This window comes from Telopea speciosissima, chromosome 2 (genome assembly GCF_018873765.1).
Source record: "Telopea speciosissima isolate NSW1024214 ecotype Mountain lineage chromosome 2, Tspe_v1, whole genome shotgun sequence".
In the NCBI taxonomy this organism is placed as follows: Eukaryota; Viridiplantae; Streptophyta; class Magnoliopsida; order Proteales; family Proteaceae; genus Telopea; species Telopea speciosissima.
In genome coordinates, this window is record NC_057917.1 from 48,232,917 (window position 1) to 48,257,983 (window position 25,067).

General features: G+C 38.7%; 1 protein-coding gene across 3 annotated transcripts; it reads left to right on the forward strand.

The window, feature by feature from the left end:
• The first annotated feature begins 3,254 nt into the window (after positions 1 to 3,254).
• On the forward strand, positions 3,255 to 24,436 carry LOC122652299 (F-box protein At3g54460-like). 3 transcript variants are annotated; one of them, XM_043846003.1, is made up of 9 exons: positions 3,255 to 3,888; positions 15,824 to 18,460; positions 18,547 to 18,760; positions 18,847 to 19,137; positions 19,229 to 19,288; positions 19,426 to 19,556; positions 19,779 to 19,893; positions 20,134 to 20,282; positions 24,289 to 24,436. In XM_043846003.1, the coding sequence occupies exons 1-8, from the start codon at positions 3,329 to 3,331 to the stop codon at positions 20,278 to 20,280; spliced, it is 4,155 nt and encodes a 1,384-aa protein (XP_043701938.1). In that variant the 5' UTR covers positions 3,255 to 3,328; the 3' UTR covers positions 20,281 to 20,282; positions 24,289 to 24,436. The 3 variants fall into 3 exon arrangements, with proteins under 3 accessions (XP_043701938.1, XP_043701939.1, XP_043701940.1); XM_043846004.1 differs by lacking the exon at positions 24,289 to 24,436 and adding an exon at positions 21,345 to 21,491; XM_043846005.1 differs by lacking the exon at positions 3,255 to 3,888 and adding an exon at positions 15,360 to 15,392 and having other exon boundaries at positions 15,819 to 18,460.
• The last annotated feature ends 631 nt before the right edge of the window (positions 24,437 to 25,067 follow it).

The following is a 25,067-nucleotide window of genomic DNA, read 5'->3' on the forward strand; positions in this document are numbered from 1 at the left end:
TTTCGAAAGAGATGGAATCCCAAATCTGTTGACAAGATTGAGAGTTGGAGTTCCATTTCTTGTCGGAAACTCGGAACAAGTTAATAGGTTTGATGCGGACATCCTTTGCAACATCTACCATTTCCTCTCAGTAAATGACCCACAAGCAAAGCTTTTGCGGTCAGAGTGTGGAACAGAGAAAAGAGGTGAAGGTGATTGAGGTTCTTGGTGGCTCAAGGTTATCAGAGGTAAAGCTTAATTTGATGGAGTAGAGAGAGTATTATGGGCGTTGCTGAACAGTCTTTGTTCTTCAACCCGCCCCCCCAAATTTTGGTTACTAGACCAGCATTCTTACTGGAGAGGTTGAAACTGGATTAATTTTGACAAAGTGTAACCTCAGGGATAGTAGTCTTGAAACTCGAGAAAATCATAATCAGCAGATACTAGTGGCCATGTTGCTATGACTGGAAATAAGCCTTTCCGTTGGGTGGTTAATAGATACTTAAAGCATTATTTTGTTATAAGGTATTATGCACCGGTTAAATCCATGGATCAAGGTATCGTATCGACCTTATTGACCGATATGTATCTTTATCGTCGGTACCTGATAGGATCATTTTTGAATTTACGGCCGATTTGGTCCTGATTGGGCCAATACGACCCAATCTGTATCATATTGGTATCTCATTGGTATTGGCAGTGACGATACAACCATCCTTACCTATAACCTCTGTTAAATTAGTTGAATGGTAAATGGCCTTATTGGGCTTAGGCGGATTAGGGCGCATCCCTTCGTGCTGTGTTCAGGTGAGTTGGAACAGGCAAGGATGGGTCTCATCAATAACCCAATAGAATCGGTCAAGTAGATCAAAATTGAATGGAGAGAGTAGGGGTGATTCCACAGTAATGGAAAGAGCAGCTATTCTTTGCAACAACGGTTCAGACTTCTATAAGATAGGCAAATTGGAAGTTGGAATTAGAAGAACATTAACACAAGTGAAGTTGATACACTGGGTTGGAATTAGAAGAACATTCCCTAAGAGTTTATTAGACATTTTTTCCTTTTAGTTGTAATCCAAACTGGTATCAGAGCTGATCAATTCAAAGCAAACTGCTGTGAGTAGTTCTTTTCTCACGGTCTAACCCACCTTTCTTCTCCATTTCCTTCTTTACTATGATGACTCAGTGGTTGTTCCTCAATTTCAAGTTCCTCCATTGCCTTTTTACCTTTCCCTCCTGTAACCATCTTGTGATCGGCTAAGACACGTCGACTCACTCTTGGAACATTTTGTGATAAGTCGAATTCAATCGAATCACACCCATTTCCCCAGTGGAACAACCACAAGCAACCAAGGGACAATGCATTGCTCCCATGTGTCAGTGTTCGATCGAGTGGTGCCGTATCACCCTTAGATATTGATCAGGTAATATCACATACAGTGATTAGCTAAAGTACGTTGAGTCTTCTAGGATTTAACTAGAGCTTTATCATCCCCAACGGACTTTCATCCCTGTATTCCCATATGGGTATTTATACATTTATAACTGATCGAGCAGTGCCATGTCACCCTCATACATTTGTAATTGGTCGAGTGATGACATATCATCCTCATACAAAGCGGTGACATATAACTCTCATACATTTGTAATTAGTCGAGCTGTACTATATCACCTTCATATATTTGTGGTTGGTCGATTGGTGCCTTATCACCCTCACATACGTGTGATTGGTCACAGAGTACTGAACCATTCAATCACTTACATCATGGACTTTTTAGCATTATGCATGCTTTGACTTGCATGTTTCAGTCTTATGAATAGGCAATTTGCCTGATTATCGACCGATTTACTAGATTTGGTTTTATCGCTCGTATTTCTACACCTCGGTCACCCTTTGAGCAAGATGCCGACAGTTCATGCTCTGGGTGGCAAATCAGACACTCTTTAGTCTTTTCCCTTGGGCGATGGCACAAGCCGTGACCAAAGAAGGGCATTCTATAGACGTTGAAAATTGCCAACCCTCTCGGCGACGACGACAACTTGACACGGATGAATATCGATGCCTCTCTTATTGAAGGACCTCCCATAACCCTAAAAAACACTTAAAAAATCCCAAAAATACCCTTCCAAGGAGACTGGCTATGCGGAGATCATTTCTGATCTCTGTGGTGCCGCTAAAGTCACATATGGCATCCGCGGTGACACGAATGCTAAACTATGATTAAGTTTCTTTTGTGGAGGTCCCGATACCTTTTGCAGCGCCACAGAGGTACAAATGCCATCCCCTATAAATAGAGTACCCCCTCATTTGAAGAAGAGCTTATCTACCTCTAGAAGTGCATCTTCGAAGGTTTTTCTCGATCGCCATTTATGCGTCCAAAAGCCTTTTTTCGAGTTAACTATCATATAGAGATATTATGTTATGTTGTCAAAGAGTTGAACAATGGAAATATATGTCTGAGTGCCTAATCGAATTGACCAGGTTATGTGGGAACAAGGTTCAAGTCTATAGTCGATCTGTTGAAACCATTGTCATAATCCTAATCCAAATTAGACCATTTTATATCGAATTCTTACATTAAAAGAGAGAAAAAAAAATGAACTCAAATTCAAAACATTGGTGGATTGAGATTAAGAAACGTTTTGTAGCCATGTAATGGCACTTCTACAATTCTTCTTGGCAAATGAAATTTTAAAACCTAAAAAAGAAACATTTGTACTTGCCTCCCATGTTTATCTCACCAATTTTGATTTATTTCTTATTTAATTATTAAGTTTTACTTTATTTTACATTTAATTTCCCTTAGATAAAAAAAATTTCAAAAAATTCCAGATTTGAAAAATAGAAAAATTAAGTCTAAAAATAAGAAAATTTTAAATAATTTATACAATTATATTTATATAATGATTACAAAATTTCAAATTTTGAAAAACTTCAAACAAGCGGACACAATTTTATTTGAGTGAAAACATTGATCAAGTACTAAGCACGTAAAGTAATCCCATGTGTCCTCCGTCTACTATTCCGCATAACTAGCGTGTAAGCCAGATTGTATAATCACCGTACATATCTAGATCAACCGCTATCAATTCGTGAAAGTATTCTAATATAGTGTTTCACGTTCTTCTGTATAATCTTTTACTTTCCGTTCTCTTGAATCCCTCTGCCTATACGGCTATATCTCTTACCTCGCCCATTTTGCTCGCATTTTAATTTTTAAGGTCTTGCAGTCTGCAATTTCTCTCTCTCTCTCTCTCTGTCTCTGTCTCGACTGTTTGAAAGTTGTCAATGGATTAGTTAAAGAGCTTGAAACCCTAAATTACAAAATACTAATTTTCAGCTTCGACAATGCGAGGTGCTCAAGCAGAAGAGTCTCCTCAGCAGCAAAAGCTCTGTGGCTACTGCACGATAATTCTCGCTGTGAATTCACCTCAACAGAATCAATATAACGACCTCTCGAAGAACCTACCTTTTGGCACTCGTTGTTACCTCTTTGGAGTTGGGTCTAATGTTGGTTTTCAATCCGAAGATGGTACAAAATTGTCTCTGATTGAATGTAGTGGCAATTCGGCTTCTGAAATTGGAGCAAAAGAGAATTTTTCAGAGGTTAATTCCTTGTCTTCGACAAGCAAAGATAAGGTTAATCAGAGAAAATATGGTACTTCAAGGAAGAAGAGCCGAGCAATTGGTCTTGTTAATGGTAGCATGAGCGTAGTCCACCAGCTTCATACTTTGACAGTGCACAAGCTCTTGGAGATTGTTGCTCGGGTAGTTTGGATTTCAGTTCACGATAGCAATGCTGCGAGGGCTGTGCTACTGGTCGATGTGTATTTGCCGGTCGCAGTATGGTCCGGTTGGCAATTCCCCAAATCAGGGTCGACGGCCGCTGCTCTGTTTAGGCATTTGAGGTATAATTCCTCTTTTAAGTTCTTGATCATTAAGTTGTGGCATTGGGTATGTAATTGAGATTTTTTACTATGGGTTGCACATCCTATTGTCATTAGGGGGGGGGGGACAAGTTTATCTAGGACTGAAAGTATGTTCTAGGAGGATGGTGGGGTTTGGTTGATTTGAGTGAGAAATTGGAATAGATTCAAAAACAGAGTAATCATGATAAGTTCAGGGACAATGTTCAACTAATAGTAAAACTGAATGTACTTAATTGATTAAAAGGGTCGCTTGGGATAGAGATGGATAAATTTCTGAGAGGAAGGATGGAGTAAGGGGCTAGTTAATGAATGGTGTAATGTCTAAGTGCTAAAAGCTTATGGTTGAATCTTGGTCTAAAGTTCAGACTTTGAACGTCTGACCCTGCCAAAGTACTGAATCTGAGTTTGAGGAAAGACATTGGCTTCATGGATATATTCTACTGGTCAAGATTCAAGAGCGATAGTGCAACATTGAACTCGAACACTTTTGTTTTATTAAATATTTATATGCTTGAGAATAATTCTTAAATCTATTATAAGTTGGCCTCTATGATATAATATTTCCTAGATCATGTTCACAGCTTTGAAGAATTATTTTCAACTGGAATTTGCAAGATCTTGGTCTCTTTTGCAAAGGTGACTGAATAGCTTCCCTAATGACACCTAAATTTGTATAGAACTGATGTTTTGACCCACAAAAATTGGCCTAGAGACAACAGACAAAAGTTAAACTGAAAACAGGAACTAATAATCTTGTTTGAAATATCAAAAAAGGAACTTGAAAAGCTGGACCTTAACATAATAAAACTAACTGAATTTGACCATACCGCCATAGAAGAGACTAAAACAGCCTTATAGGTAAAGCTGGACCTGAATATTATATTTAAAAAAAAAAGACTGGTTCTGAACAGTGAAATTACAAAGTTATTCTTCAACCTTGAAAATAAGTGAACAAAATAAGTCAAATTGGCAACTTATAAGGCCGATATTCAGCCATACCACGGTGTTTCTGATCACATTTGAATGTATTTGAGTTGAGTTGTGTGGAACCTTCCATGAATTTTCTGTCAATTATTCTCCCTTTTGCAAAATTATTAAGTGTTCGTTTGTGTGTAGGTCCACAGGCCCATAGTTTATGTTTGGTCTATTTCTATTGCTTAATTGATAGCTTAGTTAGTGAGGGTAGTTTAGGTACTTTATTGATATATTCTTAAGTCGGTTTATGTATTGTTGATTGTTAAGAATTTTAAGTGAGAGCCCACGGTTTGTCTATTCTGTTCACAATACAAACCGTGGGCAGGCTTCGTCATCTTCTCTCTCTCAATTGATCTCTTGTTCTTCTTCTTCTTATTACTGCTGGTTGTCTTTAATGAACTGATATTGTAGCATGGTATCAGAGAATTAAAGATCCAGTGGTTGTTTTAATTCTTCTACTTTGAGGGTTTCTCTCAACTTTATCTGTTGTCTACAGCAACCAATGTGTATGATTATTTATTTATTGGGTAATTTACATGTACCTCCCCCGAAGTTTGCTTTAATTACACTTTCACCCATGAGGTTTGGAAAATAACATGTACCTCCCCTGCTTTCCAAATTAATTAATAACTAAACCCACTCCGTTAACTTGTGACTGAAAACATTAGAATTGTTTATTAGTTGACCATAATGCCCTTCATTCTAAAATGAACCTATTTCTTCATTATTTCCCTTATTTCTATTCTTGAAGAACCCTAACCTGCAACTCATCCATGGCCGCACTGTCTCCCCATCTCACCAAAAACTCAGCAAGATCAAATAAAGAAAGCAGAACGGAAAAGAAGGCTTGGACTGCAAAACCCGCCTATACAATTAAATTTGACCCCATTATTCAGTTGGTGATCTACTGTTTCTTTTTGGCTAAAAATTGATGAATTAGGTTGGAAAATTGGGGTTAAAATTGTAAGATAAAAGGCAAGGGGTTTGGACAAAAAATTGCAGTTCTTCAGGTGCATACCTTCGACCTTTGTACAAGGTCACTCAATCAGTGACAACACATTACCAAAAGCTTGAGTTTTTTCCAATGGCAGAACAAGGGAGTAGAGTAAATAACATCACACACACAAAAAAATAATTCAAATGGATCCCTCAATCAGTGATGTTGGATGATAAAGCTTGAGTTTTTACCAATGGCAGAACAGGGAAGACAAGAAACTAATGCCACCAATCCAAAAGAGAGTGAAATTGGAGTAACGCACCTCGCATCAATTGCAATAACCCAGATTTTTAGAATGGCAGAGAGCAATCAGAGAGAAATCTCACCTTGCATCGATCGCAACAGCCCAGATTTTAGAATGGTAGAGAGAAATTGAAGAATGAGAGCTGGGGTTTTGTTCATGGTTTGGGATTCAGAGAAAATGGGAATAGAAAGTAGGGGTTCGGTAACGGTTTCTGTTCCTGACTGCAGGTGGATGGGATGGGATGAGAAGAAAGGAAGTTTTGAGAATAAGTGGTTTTGTTTTTTTACAGATTAGAAGATAAGGAAATAAAATAAGAAAGCCGGCAGGGGGAAAGATGGTTGCTGTGGTTTGGTTTTGGGTTAGGTTTTAGAAAGATGGTTGCTGTGATATTTACACATATCACCCCTTTTTTACCAAACTCTGTGTTGTAGGGATTTGAAAATGAGAACTTACAAGAGTGACAATTTCATTTAACCCATAGTCCAAAATCTCGCGATATCTCGCCATTTCTGGCTGGTCGAGATATCTGAAATATCCGAAATTTCGCCGAAATATGGTATTTTTTCTGCCATATTGCGGCACTCCATCTCGGTGGGTTTTTGACCATATTAAAGCCTGATACTTCATGTACACCCTTATTTAAGCTGAATACATACATTTAAACCTTCATATTGCAAAAAAATGAACTCAAAGTGGTGTTTTGGGTTTGCACCCTTGATTGATAGTAGACGGTCGGACCCTGATGTATAAATAGTTAAATACACATTGTATAAGTACCGAAAGACATAATAACAAATTGAAACAAAGTAATGAATAAAAAATAAAGTCAAATGTTGCCTTTAGTTTAAACTTTAAACTAAAAAATTCATAAGTGCATAAAGTCATTAGTTCAATACTCAATAGTCAATACACAAAGTCACAAGTTCACAACTCACAAGTCACAAGTCACAACTCACAAGACTCACAATTGTCATGAAACAAATCCTAATAATAATTGCTATGCCTTCTTGGGTCGACCCTACTCATGCTCCACTGGAGTCGACGTCAATTGCTTTCTGTCTGAAGGACATAAGTGGACCACGGTATAGTTTCGAAGAAGGAACGAGTGTAGTCATCTACAATTGTCATGTAAATGGAGTCATCAACATACTGAAGGTAACCTATCCTAGGATATTGGTGACCAATCTGTGACTGTGAAGAATAACCATGACTACCCATTGATCCAGTATGATGTGATGTCGGTGCTGGCAGCATGTATGGTTGGTGAGTTGGGTAGCTAGGGTCTGAAAAGATGTCGTCCACGAAAGATGATCCAGTACGTCCTTGGGGCTGGTACTGGGACTGGGAGTCATAGTTTCCAACGAACTGCCCATATCCATATCCATATCCACCTTAAGGTTATGATGCACTATAATCTGATGACGATAGAGTGGTATGTGCGTCAAAAGATGGGGCATGCCAATGCCCACTCGATCCTCCCTCCCTATCTCCTATACTCAATGCACCAACACAGCTAGATAACTCATCAATATCCATATAATCAACGGCCTGTGTCTGTCGACCCCTACACTTCCTGGTGTATGATAAGGGGGTACGTGAGGGTGTGGGTGCGGCCTCAAGTGCACTGTGGTCCGTATCTTGTGTGGCATGATCAAATTGTGTTTCTCCAATGAATCGGACTAGCTTTACAGGCGCCATCTGCTCGTCTACCACATAATACTCTCGCATTCCATCAAATGCTTCACCACCACCACCACCATCATCATTACCATCAGCATCACTTCCATCAGTTCCAGTCTGAGTTTGAGTTTGATGCCTACTAGTACCACTTGGGGACTTGGACCAATCATCATCCTCATCAGCATTGCCACCTGTGGGCTGGAATGGTATGGGTGATGCTTCCTGTGCATGTATCTGACCCTTGTCAGCCATATAATCATCCGCATCAGTACCCATCTCAGAAGCTATCACGGGGTCTGGCCTACCTCCCTCCTGATCCAACACCGGCTCACCTCTATCCCTCACCCAATCGATAATAAGGTCATCATCGTCTGAGTCAACCTGAAAGATGTCGGCGAGGTCAATAGTGACCCTTTGTCCCTCATTTCCCATGCGTATGTGTTACAGTTTCAGCCTCAAGTTGTAGTATACATACACTAAGTCAGATAGACGTTCGGAATCTAATCTGTTTCGCCTACTCCAGTTCCTCTCATAGCTAGATGCGAAACATGTTTGGGCAAGGACCTTGATTCTATTCTCCTTAAATTCTCAGCCGATTCCCCATACAACACCCACCATTCAGTTGTATTACAAGTTTACAACAAAAAAAAGACATGTCAAAATTTTCACAACTTTCAACTTTCAACTTTCAATACGTATGTAATTTAAAAGAATACGATATTGAATTGAGTACCAGCATCGCCGCGTGCTCTGCCTTGTACTGTAGCATCGGTTCCAAAACTCCCCAATGCGTCCCTAAAAATCTTCATCTATACCCAAGTGGAAAAGTAGTAATGACTCATTACTAATTAGTAATTATTACTTACTAATTATATTTCAAATGAATTATAAGACTCACCTCATTGTTGCATATAGATTGTAGTCTACCATTTGGCTCCAACTTTTTTACTACTTGTTTCACAGTATCAATAAGTTGAGTATCCAACCCAAGCCTATTATTATATTGATACTTGGGGTTTAAGTAGTATGCTGAAAATTGACATATAGAAATGAGATATTGTCAAATGCAAAGGTAATTAGTAATATTACTAAGATATGAATTAGTTACATAAACAAAATTACTCACCAACCTTATGCTGTGGATGCATAAGTTGATTCTCCTAGCGAGCATTGATAATGTGCTTGGTACTACGAGGAGCCACATTGTAGATACTATCCTTCATCAAGTCAATGGCAGTATATAGGACTAGTTTGGTGGGACACTTGAGAGAGGAGTCTGCTATATATAGAACTTTAACTATTGGCTCCAAAACTTTCACCACTTTGTTTAGCTTTGTCAAAAATTCCTTAGAGGACATGGTTGTCTGTGCTTCTCTCCTACTTGCGGTATTGGAACCCTTCCATCCAAACCACTCTTCAGAAGCAAACATAGATCTTAGCCCGACCTTCTATGTCTCAAAGCTTTTTAGGGCAATGTATTTTGTGGCGAATTTAGTGATGCCCGACCTCACCAAGTTACCCCCACATTTTTCCCTCAATAGATTTAGTGCAAATGAGTGGTTGTATACAAAGCTGGTGACTTGTCTTGCACTTTCCACCATTGTCTTCACCAATTTTAACTTCCCCATATCCTTCAGCATTAGTTCAATGTAATGGGCCGCACAAGGAGTCCAGAAGAGTCGGTACTTACTGTTATTCATCATCTTCTCACCGGCCTTCTTGAAGTTGCTTCCGTTATTCGTTACAATCTGGACAACGTTCTCTATTCCTACATCTTTTTCAACCACTTCCTTCAACAATCTATAAATGTATTTTGCATCCGTTATCTCTTTGGATGCATCCAAGATTTGAGGAAAACTATCCTCTCATCACAGTAGACCATAAAATTGGTGATGGACTTTCTTGTAGGCCCAGTCCAATTATCTGCCATTATAGTTACCCCATATGTCTCCCACATACTCCTCATTTCACCAATGTATTCATCAATCGCAAACTTTTGTTGAGGTAAATAAACATTCATTACCTCATATGGGGTAGTGGGCCCCTTGAACCCTGGCCCAGCCTCTGCAATTGTATCAATCATGGTATCATAATGGGGGCCTTGTGCGGTGTTTGTTGGGATGGTATGTTATAGCATAAACTTAGCTATTGACTCTTTCACTAACCCCTTCATATTCTTCCATGCACCTTTGATTTTTGGTTGAGTGCTTCCCTTCTTCCTATGTAGTTTAGGATGTGATGCTAATGGTGGTATTAGTACCGATAAAGGTGTTTGAGCTGCCTTCATACTTTGTGATCTTTTAAAAGGATTCAACAACCCACCAACTTTAGAACCTCCAGATGTGCCAGCTCCTCCACTACCCCCTACTCTCTGTTTACTAATCATCTTGAAAACAAACTTTACTACTCGAAACAGACCGTCGAAAGTCCCTAGCCTCCTGTGGTGTTTGTATATCATCAGGCACATAGATGGGGTCATCACTGTCATCATCATCATCATAGTATTCTCCTTCTCCTCCTCCCATTGAACTCCTCACTGCCTCCTCCAGTTGTTCCCTTACCCTCTACTTGTCAGCCTTCATCTTATTCTTTCCCCTCGAAGTCTCACCAACTTCCCTAGCTACTTGAGTAGGGACCATATGGCAACCTACAACATCTTTAGATCCTCTAATCACATGTTGTTTAAGTCTACTGGACCCACCTCCCAAAAACTTCATGTGACAATAGTTACATTGTGATTTTCTCTTATCCCCATCAATTGGAGTGCCATGTAACCATGCAATGTCACCCTTAGGCTGCCTGGCTGGCCTTTGCTCTCTCTGCTCCCTCTGGTCCCTCTGTTGACCACATTCCCCTATCTTCTGCTTTCCTTTCACACGTTGTCTTTCATGATCCACCATAACAATACTTGTTTAGTGCAATGTAAGTAAAACAAATAATTAAAAACTTAATGTAGAAGCACTTCAATTGAGACTTTGAGAATATTAAAACAATTGTATAGCTATTTAATATATTTCCCCTAACCCTTATATTTTTCTCATAATTAAAAACAATTTTTATAAATAATTTTCATATAAATATTAATCTAACACAACAAAACCGAAATGATTAAACATAATATATATCTAATGCACTTAAAAAACATGTAAAAATTACTTTCATATTTTTCAAACCAAAACCTAATATTTTTCCTTATTTGTTTCTTTTATTTTTTTTATTTTTAAATACTTTTCTTAATTTCCAAAAATAAAAATAAATTTTTATGGGCAGAAAAATATTTTCGGCACCGTAAAGCCGTAGATCGGCCATTGGTGTCTAACATATATTTAATTGATAGGAGTGTCAAAAAAGCCCGATCAGCCCGAGCCCGCCCTAACCCGCCCTGGATCCAACCCTGATTTTTCAGCCCGAAGGGCGGGTTTGGGTTTAGTAATAGCTTGGCCCTGGCAGGTTCGGGTTGGGCTTGGGTTTAGGCCTCAGACTGAGCCCGACCCGGTCCGGCCCGACCCTGTATTAATTATATATAAGTATATATAGATATAGATATGAATAAATATGGTTAATTTATTATCCATCTTCACACTAACCGAAAAAAGTACTAAAAAAAAAGGCACATAACCACGTACGGTTAAAGCCAAACCGACAAACCCTAATAATCATAATTCCTAATTGCTAACTTCAACCTTCAAGTCTTCAACGCTAAGGGCGCCGCTGGAGGCTGAAGCAGTGAATCAAGCTTTGAAGATCTCGAGTCTCGATCACTCACTCTCAACTCTGAACTCTCAGTCAATCTCTCCTTCGACTTCATCTGATCTGATTGTTGGTGCAGTTATGAACTCAACCCAACAAGGCAGGTCCACTCCCTACTCCCGAGTCCTTCCATTTGCACAAGTGCACATCTTCACTCGCCTACTCCTGTGATAGTTACTCGTCGATTTCTCATTCCTTCTCCTTATTGGTTCACAATTTCTTTCTTTATTTTCTACTCCTTTCTTGCAAGAGAATGGCCCTCTTTGTTGCTCTATGCTCTTGGGATGTGCCGGAATATTGCTTAAGGCTGCATTAGGGACGAACAGTCTTTCAACCAATATGCTTCTGAGATTGAGGCTATATGTTAGCAGAAGTCCTTTCTTTATTTTCTGCTCCTTATTTTGTATTTTATTTTACTTCATCAATGAAAATTTTATTCAATTGCTTCTGCATTAGGATTGTTTGCTTTGATTTTCGAATTTCCATTACAGTAAGGTGGGGCACTTTTACCATTTAAGGTTCCTCCCTCTATTATTGTTTTGTTTCAATTTTATGTTGAGACTTGAGATTATTAGTTCAGGGAAAAGGATCTTCATTCTCCACGTCTCCAGAATCATGGAGAACGTTTCCTGCGTTTCCTGCCTGATGATGCTAGAGGTAAAGAAATTTAATGGTCAGGGTCAATCAGGGCCAACCTGACCCTGCCCGACCCTAGCAGGGTCAATCAGGGTCGGGTCGAGTTAGGGAAAACCCTGGCAGGGTCGGGACTGGGTTGAGGGTTTCTTGGCCCTGCCAGGGTTGGGTTGGGTTAGGGTTTAGGTTAAGGCCCCTAGGGTTGGGCTAGGGTTTAGGGCAGGCCCGGCCCAACCCGACCCATTGACACCCCTATTAATTGATCCCTATCCAATTTATATTACCCCTAGTTTTTTCCTATTTTTGTTGTAGGAAAATCAAATTTTAAAATAAGAAAATATAAAATATAAAATACATATGTAAAAATTTTTTTGACACCGTGAGGTTGTAGATCGGCCTCCGGTGTCTAACTTATATTAATATCATCACCATCCAACAACTCTTGAACATAGTATTTTCAAAAAAATAGTTTTAGAGGAAAAAAATTACCTTAAACAGTGAAAAATCCTTCACAATCTTGTTAGGAGGTGTTTCTGACGTGTTTCCGGCGATGATCCGTCGAAAAAGATGAAGAACAAGTTGGAAGATGCTTAGAATCCAAGTTGGAAGAATGGAAAACAAGAAAAACCCCCCAAAAGAGCCTCTATCCAGCTCTCGACCATTAGCAGCGAAATATGGCTTTTATAGGGGGCCTTTAATGAGTCACGTGGAGGGGGGGGGGCTTTGTAACATTTCGGCGATATTTCGATATGTCGCCGAAATATGCCGAAATGACCCGAAATTTCGACGAAATCGTATACTTTTTCATTTCGCCTAGCCATTTCATCTCGGACATGTCGAAATTTTCGAAATTAACCGATATATCGCCAAAATTTCGCGAAATCTTGAACTATGGTTTAGCCCTGAATCTTGTGGGAGCAGGTCATTCTACCCCATAAAGGGTATATTGGTCATACAATGACTTCAACACTCCTACCATTTGTGACTAACGGGGACAGTTAACGGAGTGGGTTTAGTTATTAATTAGTTTGGAAAGCAGGGGTGGTACGAGTTATTTTCCAAACCTCACTGGTGAAAGTGTAATTAAAGCAAATCTCAGGGGAGGTACGTGCAAATTATTATCCTTGTTTATTTGTCTGAAACCTAGTTGATGAAATCATAAAGAACTAGGGTTTCCTATTGCTATGAAGATCCCTCACTATTCTACTTTATTGGTCCTTATTTGATGAAGCCTGGCGGTTCCCTGTTCTTGAAGGTTTTTTCAGAATTTTTGGACCTTTTGATTAAATGAACTCGTCAGATTACTCTTATCTTTTTGGGCATTGAAGCCCTTTCTATTCAAGACCTTTGGTTGTGATATGGCACAGTTCTGAGTTCTGGATGCACAGGAGTTGAAATCTCTTATCTTCTAGCTGTTCGATATATCAAGTTTCTGGCAGTATCGGTTTTTCACATTGATCCAGATTTGTTCTCTGGATCTCGTTGCTTCTTTAAGGTTTTTATAGAGCTGTCTGATTGGGTCCTTCGACCTAATTTTAGGGCTGATCTGATCCCTTATTTTTGGTGCTAACCAACCTCTTGAGTTGCTGAGGCGGTACTCTGTTTTGTGCTACATCAACAGCTTTGGTTCCTTCAGATATTATTCTTCTAGCTCTTGTGCCCCGGCACTTATTTGGGACTATGTTAGGCATATATTTTTGTGATTACTATAAAAAAATTTGTATATACTGATATAACTTTACGATCAATCAACTTTAGCTCTCTCTCTTCAACAACAACAACAACAACAACAACCAGAACCTTATCCCAACTAAATGGAGTTTGCTACATGAATCCAAAGGGGCCATGACAGTAGCAGAAATAAGAACAGTAGAATGAAGTAAAAAGGTAAGAAGGGGTTAAAAGAATAAATAAAATAAATAAATTACTGAAGGAAAAAGTCTAAGCAGTAGTCATAGCAGCATCCCAGGAACATCCCCCTACGAGGGGTCGGCTGCACGGGTTCTTGTCCTCCAAACAACTCTATTCGCGGTCATACTAGGATCGAGCCCTACCATATGCATATCTTTTTTACCACTTCTCCAATAGTCATTTTAGGCCTGCCCCTACCTCTTTTAGCTCCTTCAAATTGAATCTGGTCACTCTTTCTTACTGGTGCATCCATGGGTCTGCTTTGGACATGACCAAACCACCTCAAGCGGCTCTCACGAAGCTTGTCCTGGATTGGTGCCATTCCCAACTCGGTTCTAATACAAACATTCCTTACTCTATCTCTCTAGGTCTTGCCGCACATCCTCATCTCTCCTACACTCATCTTATCTATATTACTCTTCTTAACTGCCCAACATTCCCCTCTATAAGTCATCGCTGGTCTTATTACTGTCCTGTAGAATTTTCCTTTAAGCTTAATAGGCATGCGTTTGTCGCATAGGACTCCTGATGCTCCTCTCCACTTCATCCATCCTACTTTAATTCTTTGGGAAACATTATCTTCTATATCACTTTCTTTGTTAAAGATTGACCCTAGGTATTTAAAACATTCACTTTGTGGCAGCTCTCGCTCCTCAAGTTTCACCACTTCATCATCTCTCCTGATTTGATTGAAGTTACACATCATATATTCGGTCTTTGTTCTGCGTAACTTAAAATCTCTTGATTCCAAGTATGATCTCCCTAGCTCCAGCTTCGCATTAATCCCTTCCACTGTCTCATCTATCAAAACAATTTCATCAACGAATAGCATACACCAAGGGATCTCATCTTGAATATGCCTGGTTAAATCATCCATGATGAGTGCAAACAAATAGGGGCTAAGAGCTGATCCTTGGTGTAGCCCAATTGTAATTGTGAATTCACTACTTTGTCCCTCTGCAGTTTTGACACTTGTCACCACGCCCTTATAAATGTCCTTAACTATATCTGCATAGTTACTCGAGCTCCTTCTCTTCCCTAGGACATGCCATATGAGCTCCCTAGGAACTCTATCATAGGCCTTTTCTAGGTCGATAAAGACCATATAGAGATTCCTTTTGTAAGCTTTAAATATTTCCATAAGCTCTCTCTCTCTCTCTCTCTTCATTTCTTAAAATTTCTCTTTCCTATGGCAGGGAAGGATTTATGCATGGGAATGAACTCTACAGGTTCTACCAAAGCTAACAGTTCAAAAAAATACTTGGTGAACAAATATGTTGTCATCTTGACCATTGCTAGTCTTCTGATTTTTTCTTTTTCTTTTAGTTTTATTCTTTCCAACAATGTAATTCATACATTCAGATGGAACTTGTAACCAATTTTCCTTTTCTTTGCAATGAATCTGTGACCTAGAGGAAAATTGTTGCTCCTGAATAATATTAGTGTAAACATATGATACCAATAGAACAAGGGCAATTCATTTTAAAGAGTAAATTCACTTCAAAAAGTAAAACAAATCCACCTGCTTTTGTAGGCTTCTGAAGCTTCACTTGGAGTAATACTTTGGATGCATTTCCTATTTATGATTATTGGCTCTATTTTAGTTATTTAATTGATACTCTAGGTGTACCTTCCTGTGCTTAACACACTAGGCCTTTTCTGCCAATTGAACAATTATATTGTTTTTCTGACTTGCCTACCAATTCGGGAACATTTATCTGCAGTTGTGACTGGGAGAAGAGGAACTTGATGCTCAGTGGTGGCAGAAACCATTTTATATATACTAAGAGAGATGATGAGGGCGTTTGGAGTGACTCAGATTGTCATGTTCTTGGATGTAAACTGCACCAGAATGTAACTGGAGCTTCCAAGAAGAAGCTGTTTGAGCTCCATGAAATTTTCAAGAGTTTACCCGGTGTTTCAAGGGAGGGAAAAGTTTATTCTACAAGAATCAAACCTGCATTTGATTCTCTTAGTTCAGGCATATATGAGGTTTCAGATGATGTACTTATTAGTATTCTGATTCTGCTTGGCCCCATGGATCTAGTCAGAGTAGCAGCCACTTGTCACCATCTAAGATCCTTGGCATTATCAATCATGCCATGCTTGAAGCTTAAGCTTTTCCCTCATCAGCAAGCTGCAGTTAAGTGGATGTTACAGCGTGAGCGCAATGCTGGAGTCTTGGCGCATCCTCTATATGTAGATTTCTCAACTGAGGATGGGTTCCATTTTTATATAAATGCTGTTTCTGGTGAGATAGTCGCTGGAATCACTCCCACCATCAGAGATTTCCGTGGTGGTATGTTTTGTGATGAGCCAGGCTTAGGTAAGACCATAACTGCACTCTCTCTTATTCTGAAGACTCAAGGAACATTAGCAGACCCTCCAGGAGGAGCTGAAGTGACATGGTGTAAGCATAATCCTGAGCAAACTTGTGGCTATTATGAACTGAGTTCTCGTAATTTCTCTTCTAGGAATTTGATGTTGTCATGGAAAGGGTTCATGAGTCAAAATGGGCAAAGGGGACCGATGTGTCCAGGTATGACTCCAATTCAGAGCTCAACACCCTCCTTATCAAAGAGAGCAAGATCAGTAGTTTCGGATGAGCTTTGTTTGAGGACTGCTGATTCCTGTCCTAGCAAAGTAGGAACTACATCTTCCACAACTACATTCTCTTCTCCTGCAACACGTGTCTTCCGGTGCACTAGGAGCTTGAGTCATGCTAAGAGAAATCTCCGTACTGCATATGAAAGGGCTTCAGGCTCTGCAAAAGAAAGCAGGGTCAGAAAAAATGCGAATAAAAGAAAACGTAGTCCAGATACCCCAACACATTTATTTCGGAACAAGCAAGATTGTGTGTCATTGAGATTATCCAATGGTTGCAAGAAGCCTCGCAAGGGTGGTGTTGATCAATCTGAATATAATGAGACTTGGGTTCAATGTGATTCTTGTCACAAGTGGCGGAAGCTTTCTGATACTAGTGTGCCAAATGCTACTAAATCATGGTTTTGTAGCATGAATTCTGACTCTTTCCACCAGACTTGTGCCAGTCCTGAGGAATCTTGGGACTACAGCAAGCCCATAACATACTTACCAGGTTTTCACAGGAAAGGAACCCGGGGTGGGAAGGAGCAGAATGTGGCATTTTTCACAAGCGTGCTTAAGGAGCACTATACATCAATAAACCCTACAACAGTGAAGGCTTTAACTTGGTTGGCTAAACTTTCTGAGAACAAACTCTTAGAAATGGAAACAGTTGGTTTGACACGTCCAGTTTTAGACCCTCGCATCACTTACAGAGGTGGTGCAGATGGATACGATAAAATTTTTAAAGCATTTGGTCTCATTGTGAGAGTTGAGAAGGGTACCAGCAGATTGTATTACCCACACCAACTTGACAAATTGGCTTTTGATTCAGTTGCATTACGAATTGCTCTCACAAAGCCTTTAGACTTAGTAAGGCTATATTTGTCAAGAGCAACACTAGTTGTTGTCCCAGCAAATTTAGTTGATCACTGGAAGACTCAGATCCGAAAGCATGTCAAACCTGGGCAGCTGCGTGTTTATGTCTGGACTGATCAAAAGCCCTGTGCACACAATCTGGCATGGGACTATGATGTTGTAATAACCACCTTTAATCGTTTAAGTACAGAATGGGGCCTGCGTAAAAAGAGTGTATTGATGCAGGTGCATTGGCTTAGAATAATGTTGGATGAAGGACACACTCTTGGTTCAAGTCTTAGCTTAACAAACAAATTGCAAATGGCCATTTCATTGACAGCTTCCAATCGGTGGTTATTAACTGGAACACCAACTCCAAACACTCCCAACAGTCAAGTATCTCATCTTCAACCCATGCTTAAGTTCCTTCATGAGGAAGCTTATGGGCAAAATCAGAAGTCATGGGAGGCAGGCATTCTTAGGCCATTTGAGGCAGAGATGGTGGAAGGCCGATCACGTCTGTTGCAGCTACTTCATAGGTGCATGATCAGTTCTAGAAAGGCAGATTTACAAACTATACCTCCTTGCATTAGGAAAGTAACATTTCTTGATTTTACTGAAGAACATGCAAGAAGTTACAATGAATTGGTGGTTACTGTTCGGCGCAATATTTTAATGGCCGACTGGAATGATCCTTCGCATGTTGAGAGCCTTCTGAACCCAAAACAGTGGAAGTTCCGAAGCACCACAATTAGAAATGTTAGGCTATCATGCTGTGTGGCCGGACATATTAAAGTAACTGATGCTGGAGAGGATATTCAGGAAACAATGGATATTTTAGTGGAACAAGGTCTAGGTCCTACATCAGAAGAGTATGTTTTGATAAGACATTATCTCCTGAATGGTGGTAACTGTTTGAGGTAACGTTTAGCCTTTTTAGTTTTCATGATCCATCTCTTACGCAGTTTGCCCAGCTACATAACAAATTGTTTTTCTGTATCTTTAGGTGCAAAGAATGGTGTCGTTTACCTGTCATTACTCCATGTAGGCATCTTTTGTGCCTTGATTGTATTTCTCTGGACAGTGAAAGGTGTACTTTTCTTGGTTGTGGGAATTATTATGAGATGCAGTCTCCTGAAATACTAACCCGTCCAGAAAATCCCAACCCGAAATGGCCTGTTCCCAAAGATCTTATTGAATTACAGCCTTCATATAAACAGGCAGGTGACCTGGAATATGTTATTTCTTTCTCCTTTTCTATTTTTATGTCTTAGCTTCATGTACTATCTGCTGTAATCTTATACAGGATGATTGGGCTGCTGATTGGCATGCAACATCGAGTAGCAAAGTTGCTCATCTTGTGGAAAGGTTGAAAGATCTGAAGGAGGCTAATACAAAGATGGTCTGCTCTTTGGATGACAATGAGGTTGTGAAGCCCTCTGATGATCATCTTTTTCTTTCTCAGAAAAGATATCGGAATGAGTTACTACACCATGAGGCCTGCACCCAGCCAGATGTGAAGTCTTATAAGACACCTCTTGAGAAAGTGATAATATTTTCACAGTTTCTTGAGCATATACATGTCATTGAACAACAGGTAGCAGTTTATCCTAAGAAATGCCTGGTATTATGAGTCTTTTCAACTTTTAATGACTCCAAGGCTATTAATCATGATTCTCCTTTCCCAGTTAACAGTTGCTGGTATCAAATTTGTCGGAATGTATAGTCCAATGCATTCCACCAACAAGGTATTCATTGTTTGCACTTGTTTCTCATTACAATTTGTTAAACAGTTTATGATATATATAAATATATTGAATTCCAATTAATTCTCGTTCTATCTCTGCCAATGCATTTGGAGTTTGATTTACTTGACTTTGTTCAGATGAAAGCATTAGCGATCTTCCAGGAGGATACAAATTGCATGGCTTTAGTGATGGATGGAAGTGCAGCGCTGGGTCTTGATTTAAGCTTTGTCACTCATGTATTTTTAATGGAGCCTATCTGGGACAGAAGGTAATGCTTTGTGGTGTTCCACAATTCTGAAGCTTATTCAATATTCCTTCAATGTTTTAAGTGCTTCGATGGACCACCCATGCGGCAATGCCATCTATTTCATACAAGATTCAATTGCATATGTTTTTAACATGAATTACTGGAAACATCCTCCCTTTATTATACTAACAACTACTTCACAACTATCTGTTGACCAACTTTTTTAATTTTCTCTCTAATTAGTATGGAGGAACAGGTCATTAGTCGAGCTCATCGAATGGGTGCAACTCGTCCTATTCATGTGGAAACCTTGGCCATGCGTGGTACCATCGAAGAGCAAATGTTGAATTTCTTACAGGTATTACTATCAATCTGAACTTTCTGACCTGCATAATGCAGAAATGTACGAGTTTTTTACTAAGGTTCTACATGATCAATAATTAAGCATTTATATATTCGAATAATGAGAGCAACTGCCTTATAGAAGGATATCCTTTTTGAATGGAGTTGGGAGCTATGGAGCATCTCTGGAATTGGCTTCTTTCTGTTCTCTTTTGGATGCCTTCATTAACTATTGTCTGTTTGTCATCTTTTTTAGGATGCTGACGAGTGTAGAAGAACCTTTAGTGAAGAGTTTGGGAGAAATGACCGTGAAGGGGCACGGGCACATCGTACATTGCATGATTTTGCTGAGAGCAATTATTTGGCTCATCTTAGCTTTGTAAGGACTAGTACCAAGTCATGAAGGTACTGCCTTTCCAATTCATTTTGTTTCCTGTCCTATAACAATATTTATTTTTCCTTTTATATTAGTCAGCCGATTACAAATTTAGCATGCATTAGAGTCTATATATACACATCTTACCAATATTTTTTTTATTTGGAACAGAGGGGTTTTGTTCATTTTATTGAAAGAACTCTTGCCCACCACCTTCCCACTGGTAGAGCCCCTTATTGATCATTATGCGGATGTTAACTTGATGGAGCTAGGGTTTGGACAACAGAACAAGTCCTAATTTCTAAATCAAATCACACTCCAATCCCAAAGTATTAGAATAGGGCAAATTCCAAGCAAATTGCCAAAATAGGATTACTATGGAAAGAAAAATATTGTATCCCTCTATTTATGTAATTAGTGTAGCAGAAAACTATTTTTAAAAATAAGTTTTGGAAGAGGAATTTCTAGGCAGACCGGACAATCGACAAATGATGTTTTCTGGGTTGATTCTCTCAAGGATCATGAAATATTATGTTAGTCATTGGGAGTATTGAACTGCAACTCAGGTTTAAAGTCCATCAAAGGCAGTTATTGGATGTCTACAAATTGATGATGGTGCAAATGGCATATTGCCACGTATGCAAGAAAGCTTTGAGAAGGCAGGGTCACTAAGCGTTTTTTCCCCTTTAAACAAAATATACAAAAACTAGAAAGAACTGAAGATAGACAAGGAATTTAAAAGTATGAAAATCAACCGGGGAAGAGTTGAAGTTTGTGGAAAATAATAGAATTATTCAGATTTCTCTCAGCCGTCAAAGACATATGATGGCCAATCTATCTACTCCCTGGCTAATGTCTGAGCTACTGCGTTGCCACTTAACAGACATAGTATTTCCTGAATATCATTGAGAAAGTTGATGATGTCTATGGCAATAGCCGTTATTTCCAGAAAAAGCATATTAGGTTTCTTTGCTAAAGATATTTTCCTGTGACATGTTGCATTCCGCTATGGTTCTGTTTAGATTTAAGCTTCATAAGAACTTTGTCTCTGCATGCCGCAGCTACAGCTTGAACCATCCTTTGCCTTACAGGGGTTTATATTAAGCAATTCCTTTCCTGAATATCATGGACTTGCATCTCGATCCATCTCCCTATATTGGTGAACTCTTCTAGAGGATGACCTAACTGTCTGAGGCACTAAGGTTGACTTGTTCTCTGTCGGTAGCATTATCCTTTGTATCCATTGCGCTAACTTTATTACCTTGCTGGCCAATCTAATTTTGTTTCCACTGAGAAGGATACTGAATTATCATCTTAATAAGTCCAACTGTCCAAGGTAATACATTTTGCACCTGCTTTGAGAGAGTTTATGTCAAATAGACAGAGATGAGGTATAAAACTGTGGCAGAGTCTGATTGATATTTATTTGAGTTTTTCTAACTTACAGTGTTATTTAGTTGACCATTTATTCTAATAGAAATTATTTGAGTAGTTCTTTTATCTGATTTTATTGCAAAATACAAAGAGGAACTAGGAAATCTTTACATTAGTTTGATTTTATTTGTAAAAATTGTGACCAATATAATGGTTCAGAAGTTGCTGAAGAGTTTATTTTGCTTTGGAATCTTTTGCTATATGGTTACACTGTTGAGAGTATTTCATAGTGTCATTTGAGAATAGAGTTTACATAGGGTCTAGAATGTTAATATAAGTGAGAAGTATGAATTCTGAATAAGAATTTGCTTTGTCTTTGGCTTTTGAGCTTAGTTCAGTAATTTTTGGTTGCTTGTTTGCTCTTTATGAAGAAATGCTTCTCCCTTGGTTTCTCTTGAACAAAGCTAGGCTAACATGACAATCCAAGTAATTTTTGGTTGCTTGGTGGCATTTATATCATTACATCAGATGCCTAGATTGGCTGATTCTATCTGATGAGGGTTATCTAACTTCTGCTGATGTAATGTTTTTGCAGTTTTTGCTAATGTAATGCAGACCATGGTGTCTTGTGTTTCCTTGTCGGAACTAGCAATGGAGCCGGTAATTAGGTGGTCCGCCCCCGCGGTGCCTAATTTGGTTCAGGTTGGGTTCAGGTTTTGCTCGGTCTACCTCCGGTGGTCCCAGGTTGCTTCTAAGACATGAATTTGTTAAGGGTGTGCCCAAATCTGGTCGCTTTGTTTGCAGCTTAGGTGTTGTGAGCTGAGAACCCTTTTCTCATTAGTATTCCTTGTAGATTCTTCCTTCCTTTTATAAAACTCTTGTTCACAGAAAAATTATTTCTTTATAACATTTGTATTTAAGGGGATTCTCTTTCTCTTGTGCTTTCCCGCCTCCTTGTCCTCCCCTTTTTTTGGGATTTTATTAAAACAACCAACTTATCTGAAATTGTCATTCTCATTGGCTGCACTTTTTGAGGGGTTTTCATCTTTAAAAAAAAAACCATGATCCGTCACAAACCCCTACTAAGCAGTTTGTCTCTGTACCTTCTGTTTTTTGCCCTCATCATTTTCATTGGGAAAAATGTGGTATTTTCTGTTGCTATTAGGATAATTTTGGATGTGCACATTATTTAAAATAATAAAGGTAAAAAGTCATGAAATTGCTAAATATTGGATGGACTAAAAAAAAAATGGTACTTTGATATATAAATTAATGCACGTGTCACAGAGAGAGAGAGAGAGAGAGTATGGAGGTGTGTTGTAAAAGCACTGATTTTGCAGATCTTCTGTCCTTGGCTAGTTTCTTAAACAGCTTTTAGCAGTCTGGTTAATGTAGAACTGTAATTGAAGAATCAAAACAGTACCCAAAATAGAATTTTTTTTGGAAAATAAAATCCAGATTAAGGAGAATATGCTTAAGACAAAATCCAATGATCAGATGGACATGAATTCTAGTTGAGTTTTGTTCTTAGGGTTAGGAACACTTGCTGAAAGTTTAAATTCGATCTATTGGTTGGATCTGAAAATATGGATCAATCCTAGTTGCAGTATAGAGTGTTATAATAGTAAATTTACAACTCATATTGAAATTGAGATAAGAGAAATATGATGGTCAATAGATTCTAATCAGGTGACAGAAATATTAGCAATAATAGATCAGTAGAAACAGTATTTGAATCAAGAATAATCAGACAGATGGTATGAAATCTGGAAAATAGGGGCAGAATTGGAATTCTTTAATATATCTTGATCAGCCAGAGTTTCTGATCGAAGGCCTCTTTTAGGTCCAAGTTCAACTCTTAAAATTTTGAGGATGATCTGATAGACAGATTTTCTCAACTGTAATTCATGTATAAAAAAAACAAAAACATTTGCATATGAATTAGAGATTAGAGCTTGAGTTGCAGAAAATCAGAAGAACACTTGGTTAATGGAGGAGGAAGAAGAAAAAGAATAGGTTAAAGAAGAAACATCCAGGTTTCACACTACAAGGTGGTTGGATGGATTAAACACCAACCAGCCTAGATCATACGCAAAGATCTTTCATCAAACATGATAAGGTTTTTCATGCAAGGAAGGAAAAGCAACAACTTTGTTTTCACTAATCAAAATTCGTGTAGAATGCTAGACTCCTTTACAAACTTATATAAAAGACTCAAAAATAGACTCAAATACGAAAGGCTTATTGAATCCTTAATTGATATACTAACTTAAACTAACTAGAAAATTGAAATAATAAAGGAAAGTGACCCAAAACAAGGCTAGAGTAATAGATTTCCAATCTAGTCTAACTAAAAACACTTAATAATAACAATTAAAATAAATAAATAAAAACATTTTATCGAACTATTCCCATATGTCTAGCCTCTACCCATTGTATAGGCCCATTAAAGTAGCCTATTATAAAGAACATCCATTAGACTAAAGGACGAACACATATAATCCAACCCAAGGCTTATTTCTAATAAAAATAAGACTATTAGACGATTTAATTGCCTCATTGGTTGTGAGCATATCGTACTTTCCATTGTATCATCCATCCTCAAGTTACTTCTTTAACAGCTGATATATCTTGCATCTCTAAGGATAAATTATGTTGCAGGAAAATGATTTCACTCTTTATAGTTTCCACTTCTCAATCTGGTTTCCTACTAAGCCAGCACCTCTTATATATCAATCTTCTTCAAGAGATGAACAAAGGTTACCAATCGTTGCTTCAGCCCTCCGACCTCCCATAGTTGGTACTTTTTCTCTAAGAAAAAAAGAACACTGCCACGCTATGTACATCACGCTAGCGCCTCCTCGTGTCTATCCCTCTCATTCTTCCTATGAAACAACATATTCGCCCTCTATTGTGGGAGGAGAGAAAAACATAGGGAGACACTACACGTAGCCTGACAGGGTTCTTTCTCCCTTTAATTTAAATTAAGTAGGGGTTGTAGGCAACCTTTTAATGGAACTTGGTCAATGGTTGATTTTAAATTTTTTTATTTTTAAAATGCATGTCAATTCTTCTACTGTTATATGCCACCAAGTTTTGGTTCTTAAACTTGCACCATTTGTATTTACCTAGACAATTTCACCTCCCTGTTGGTTCAATCTATGGGGGACAAAGAGGTCATTTTATAGGAAAAAGGAGAGAGAGAGAGAGAGAGAGAGAGAGATAAGGGTGTGCTTGCATGGGGATAAAATATAGCTGTTACTCCTATGCGGCATTGCCTCAATGCTACCATGTGTATACGTCCAATATTTAAGGTGGGAGAGCTTTAATTAGGGGGGGTAGGGGATGGGGATAGTCCCCAAGATGGTTTGAACTCATGACCTCTTATTTGAAGAGTTGTTCTTTTGCCAACTGATCTGACCCCTTGAGGTTAATATTTA